At 31.5% G+C, this 6,000-nt stretch overlaps 1 protein-coding gene across 1 annotated transcript in view; it reads right to left on the bottom strand.

Annotated features, from left to right (window-relative positions):
• The window catches only part of tigara (TP53 induced glycolysis regulatory phosphatase a), a 165,181-nt gene extending 160,605 nt beyond the window's left edge, over positions 1-4,576 (bottom strand). Inside the window, exon 1 of the mRNA XM_059535819.1 lies at positions 4,407-4,576. Coding sequence (XP_059391802.1) covers positions 4,407-4,561 — 155 coding nt within the window. The 5' untranslated portion in view covers positions 4,562-4,576. The remainder of the gene's footprint in view (positions 1-4,406) is intronic.
• Positions 4,577-6,000: the final 1,424 nt, after the last annotated feature.

The following is a 6,000-nucleotide window of genomic DNA, read 5'->3' on the forward strand; positions in this document are numbered from 1 at the left end:
TGCCATAGTATATATATATATATATTTCTCACTGTCCTTGTTATTATTTCTTATAGTTTCGTTTTTTATTATTTCTCAAATTTTTGATATTTAAGATATAGTTGTCAGTGTTGCAACAAATTAAATAAAATTTAAATATGTAAAATATTGTGTTTGTTCGTTAAATCTAAAAGAAAGACTATTACAATTGTTTTCTGTAAGTAAAATACAGTTGAAATAAAAACATTTAAAACAATGACATTTTCAATATGTGATAGGGAGAGAAAGAAAAACGTAACAGTAATGTTTGTGTACAGTTGTGATGTATGCTAATAATGATACTAATAATATAGTTGCACCACATTTAGATATAATATAGCCACATTTCTTGTAACACTAACAGGTTGTAACAATATTTTCAGTCATTTGGATTACAGAGTGAATAATTATAGGAGCTGAGGCATTAATAACATTTACAAGACAAAGAAGAAATGACAGAAAAAAAGCAGGGTAGGTTTTTAATGTGAGATAACATTCTTTTTTCCTTTTTTCTTGCTTTTAAATAGCTAGTTCAATAATATTATTCATTTTCATTGAGCTATTAATTCATTCATTCATTCTTTTGGTACCATTATTGATAACATTGTCAACCTCAGTAGAGAAAGACAAGAAAAGAGTAATAATAATGATAATAAAAACCTAATATAGAAATATTTGTTTAAAGAAAGTATAAAAAAGACAAAAGTAAATAACAAAACTACTAAAACTTAAGCTAAAATGTTAATGTAAAGCTAAAATATAAAAGTAAATTATAATAATGTAGTAATAATAAATAAACAATCCTAAATTATACTAATAACACTGTTGATGTATACATTATTTGTATTATTCATGTACATATATAAATATAAACATTAATATATATAATAAAAATACATTAAAACACTGATAACCATACTGAAAGTTTTTCAACTAAGGAAAAATGCTTTTTAAAAATAAGAAAATATAATAAAATATTCTTAAAAATTACTAAATTGAAATTGAGCACAACTACTCCACATTACTTATACATTAATATTTATTAGAAGCAGAATAGAGACCAACATGGCATTTACAAAATAGCTCGATGTTTTTAAACATAACGAAGTAAAATAATTCAATGTATATTAACTTAAAATACCGTAAACAGAAAACGTTACCAAACTTTCTGTAGTGTTACTCAAATTTGTTCTTTCATCCACTAGATGGCAGTATTTTCAAAGAAACGTATCAGGTTTTCTTATTTCTTTGTTTAAAGTTAGCAAGTCACGTTCTTTGTTGAGATATAACAACACTCTATTGTTGGCTAATCATTTTTATCACCGGTTTAGGTATTTTTTACAGCATAAAGTGAAAGAGAGGAGTCAAACCACATTCTCAGGGACTTTACTAACCTAGTCAAAAAAATTCCCATGTATGATTTGAGCCACGCTCTTACCGTTTAAAATACAAACTACTGACCATAATGAATAATTCATACGCATGTCAGAGCTTTTATTGCTAAGCCACTTCCCAATGGAAATTACCACTGTTTTTCTGACTAATATGTTCGCAACTAACCTCGCCGCAACGAAACATGCTAGTGTCACGTTTGGCATGCTTATTTGTATCATGTAAAGCACTTTTAAACAACTAACTGGAATTACATAATATTATTATTAAATAATATTTTCACCTAAAACCAGAAGCCAGTCTCTATAATAGTACAGATGTTATTTCAAAATAATTATTACAATTATTCAAACTATCATGCATTTATTAAAACCTGTTCATGCTGATAACTTTTTTTGTTGTTGTTGTTGTTGTCTATGTTTTTATTACCATAGATTCCAGGAAACAATGACGCTGAGTTGCCCAGATGAGCCCTTCACTGCGATTCTATCAGTGCCCACAAACAGCTGCTCAGAAGACAACTACCGTCATTTCCGCTTCAGAAGAACAACATACAAAACAAGTTGTTATGAGTTGTTAGGATACACGTGTTGAGCGGTTCACATTTTCACTACCACTATGAATTAACTGTATTCTCTGTTGGTGGTTCAAAACTTTGAAATAGGTGATAAATTTAGTGTGTGAAATCAAAATTACTTGATGGGATGTTTTCTATGTCTCTAAAAAAGCAACTGAACAACTTCTAGGCACACATCTAGTCAGATAAAAAAAACATATTCATAATAATATTTTCAATATATATTTTTAATTATATTTTAAATAAACAATATATACTTTTTATTTTATTTTAAATAAGATCTAATTTAAAATATGATTTCCCAAACTAATTTCCTTCAGCTGTTCTTCCAAACCGAAACACTGATCTTCAGAAAGTCAACATTGTCATTTCTCAGAAGCCATGTCTCTTAAAACCACAGCAAGTGACAGCATGCGTAGGAGATAAATCAACCATAACAGCCACACAGAAACATCAGCCATTTTGATTTTCAACCAAGAAGGGTGCTTTAACACTATATCTTGATGATCCTTTGCAATAATGAAAAATTAAGCAAATCATTTTGTCCTGTCAAATACACTGCTGGGATGCAGTGAGGGGACCACTGAATGTTGAACCTGCTCTCTGAAGGACAAAGATCTCCCTGCATCTGTCTCAGGAGTCAGAGACACTGTGTTCCTGATCGAGCCCCCCGACAGGAAGCTACATCCTCTTCCTCAGGAGAGAGGACTGTGGATGAACGCTGTGCGTGCAGTGCCGAGGCTCTATAATGAAGGCTGTGCCCACATCCTGTGTTGATGTTCATGTTCAATGTCTTAAAGGAGCACCTGCCTGCCCTGCCCCTTGCCTTCTGCAATTACCCGGCAACTGAAACTGCTGAGACATTTTCTGTTTTGTTTTTGGGTTTGTGTTTGCATTTGGAAAAGCATGTGTTGAGCAGATTTCTCAGAGGAAGTACTGCATACATGACTAAAGCAAACAAACGTTGTAGAAACAGTTATTGAATGACATATACCTTCCAGCTACGAGGATGTTGAAACTTGACTGTGCACTAAGAAGCGTCCGTTGTGTTATTATTACACAATCAAACTTCATTGTTTGATCACTTAGGTTAGATTAGTTCAGTAAAAGATCCCAAAGTTTGTTTTTGGACGGATTTTAATAACAGCCAAGGTATTCACTCTGGCCTGCTTGGGATGCCATTCAGTTTTTAAAATCAGATTTCTTCTAAAAACTTCTTTAGTTAATGGCTTAATTTAATAACAAAAATGTCAAGTGGTGGAACAATAATGTAAAGTACAAAATATTTTGAAACCTTAAATACACATAAACAACTTGATCAATGTCAAAAAAATCATTTAAATGTTTAACTGTTGTTATTAAATATGAATTATTAAATATCTAAAGTAAAAGATCTTAACTGTAACAAAATCTGCCTTTTCATAAAAAGGTAAAGAAAAATTTTATATTTTAAAACTAACATATGACGAAAAATTCTTATTGGGTTCATTTTGCTTACTGGTCGTTATGTCACACTGACTTCGATTTACAAAGTTTTCCTAATAAAATTCTATTTTTTTTAAATGATTGACTGCTTTTTTGAAAAAATAAATAAATAAACAGTGTATCTGACAAAATGTGTCTTCATAAAAAGGTAAACGTCTGTTGTATTTTTTTTTTTTTTTTTAAGAAACAAAACAAGATATTGGTAACATATTGGTCAGGTCTATGCCACACTGACTTGTTTACAATGTTTTCAAAATTTAAATATCTTACAAAAATCTAAATTGCTTTTACTTCACACATTAAAAGTTATTAATAAAACAGTGTGTTCAAATCATTCTTGTATTAATTGCATTTTGAGTAACTTCCGGGGAAAAAACGAGCATCACGTCATGGACCCATATTTAAAATTACTATGAGTGTACATTTAGCCTACATATTGACAATATCTTTCACATTTTGAGCCATCCTCAGCCATAAGTTTGCATACATACACCTTTACCAGTCATGAAAATGTGTTCTAAACATCTTGACCCCTGAACATCACGATATTAAAATAATAATGAAAACAAAGCGCAAAGCCGCCCACCGATGTTCCTCAGGGCTCAGTTGCGCAAGAGTTATCACTTGTGATAAGGATCTCTTTTACAATAGAGAAACAAAAATCACCACCTTAGTAAGAGTATCCTTTTAGTCACTCCTTCAGTTACTGTCACAACAAATAGAGATTTTGTAAAATAATAATTTTAATAAATCAGCGTTCACTATTTTTCACGGTTTTTTTTACAGTCTATGTTTTTCACCGACAAACGTCCCGGATGTCTGCCAACATCGTAGTTGCGCTCGTTCTTTCAGAGATGAGAAAAGTGCTTGTATCATCGACTTGACAACCATTTAAGATCACAAAACCTGTAGATATTTAAAACATGCCCCTTACCGAATTAAGAGATCTTCTGGCGGTCCTCGGCACGCGACATCCTCTCTCGTACTAGTAAAGTTTTCATACAGCGTGCGACTGTGTTGTTTACAAAGTATTGAGCGGGATCCCGATTGGTCCGAGGCGAAGGCGACGCCCAGAAGATTAAAGCCCATCTGACGAGACGCGACAAACTTGTAATGAATGCCGCTTAAATTTCACCGCGTCGCAGAGTTGTTCTTTATAATGGAACCGTTGTAGTTTGTCGTGTCGATTGCAGTTTATATTCAGGCTTTTAGTCAAAGAGTTGCGCTTTTACATCGATTGTAATGATCAGATTTTGCACAAGGTGGGGCTATTGTCTACCTTCTACCCAAAGTTTCAGGACTAGCGGATTACTGTTATACTTTATTCGACACTGCAGGAAAGAATCAACAAACACAGCAAGAATACAATGCGAAAACATTAAAGTATAAATCATCCTTTTATATAGCCTAGTGACTTTATTTATGATCAGCAGGTAACCATATACTTATTACATAATGCAGCATATTATAAAACAAAATTAATAATACAATAATTATTTTTTTAAATTGTAAAATATTTATATTACTTTTGTTGTAGGCTGCTGCCTTTTATTTATGCTATTGTTAAATGGGGCTGCTTAATTGTCATAAAAAATAAATGATTTTTTTTTTCAAAAATAAAAAAGTCAAAAGAATGCCATAAAATATTTATTATAATTTTTTTTATGTGAATCATAGATCTCAATAGTATCAGTGTTGTAAAACATACTGATATTAACAAAATGGTACATTAAATAATCACATGACAATAAAATGACTTAATACATATAGGTTTTCCAAATAATATATTTTTAAATTGCGTCAGTTTTTAAGGATTTTAATATTAAAATATATTATTACTAATATATAATTATCGTTTCTTGATATAAAATTAAAAAGTAATGGCACAGTGTAAAAAAATGCAGTGTAAAATTGTCATTTTAAAGATTTTTGTTTGTTTGTATCTCCTTCCCATCATGCATGGTGGATATTAAAGCATTTGGCAAGAAATGTAACACAAACACGTTCATCAAATTCTAAACCAAAGGTGTTTCGAGAGGTAAATTCTGAACAGCCTGTATTGAAAATATAAATTAAATTAAATTTAAGCATTTAGCAGACGCTTTTATTCAAAGCGACTTACAATGCGTTCAGGCTATCAATTTTTACCCATCATGTGTTCCCGGGCAATCGAACCCCCAACCTTGATAGCGCAATGCTCTACCAATTGAGCTACAGGAAAACATGTATATTATAAAATATGGTGGAAAATATCTCTCTTTTTCCCTTATAAGAACTGTATTTTAAACAAGACCAAAGAAACTAATTTTACAATATTGCATGACAGTGTTCGAGTCTAATCTCCTGAAATTAAATGTTAAATTGTCTGGTAGCTCATTGAAATTTAAAAATACTTCTGATGCACGCAAATCAGGATTTCACATTTAAACAGCTTTTACTCTCATGTTAATATTTCACATGTAAACTGCAGCTCCTCTGTGTTGTTTCCGCATAATTAAAGGAGTCCCCGCCCCGCTCGATCCCAGCAG

This window comes from Carassius carassius, chromosome 43, assembly GCF_963082965.1.
Source record: "Carassius carassius chromosome 43, fCarCar2.1, whole genome shotgun sequence".
In the NCBI taxonomy this organism is placed as follows: domain Eukaryota; kingdom Metazoa; phylum Chordata; class Actinopteri; order Cypriniformes; family Cyprinidae; genus Carassius; species Carassius carassius.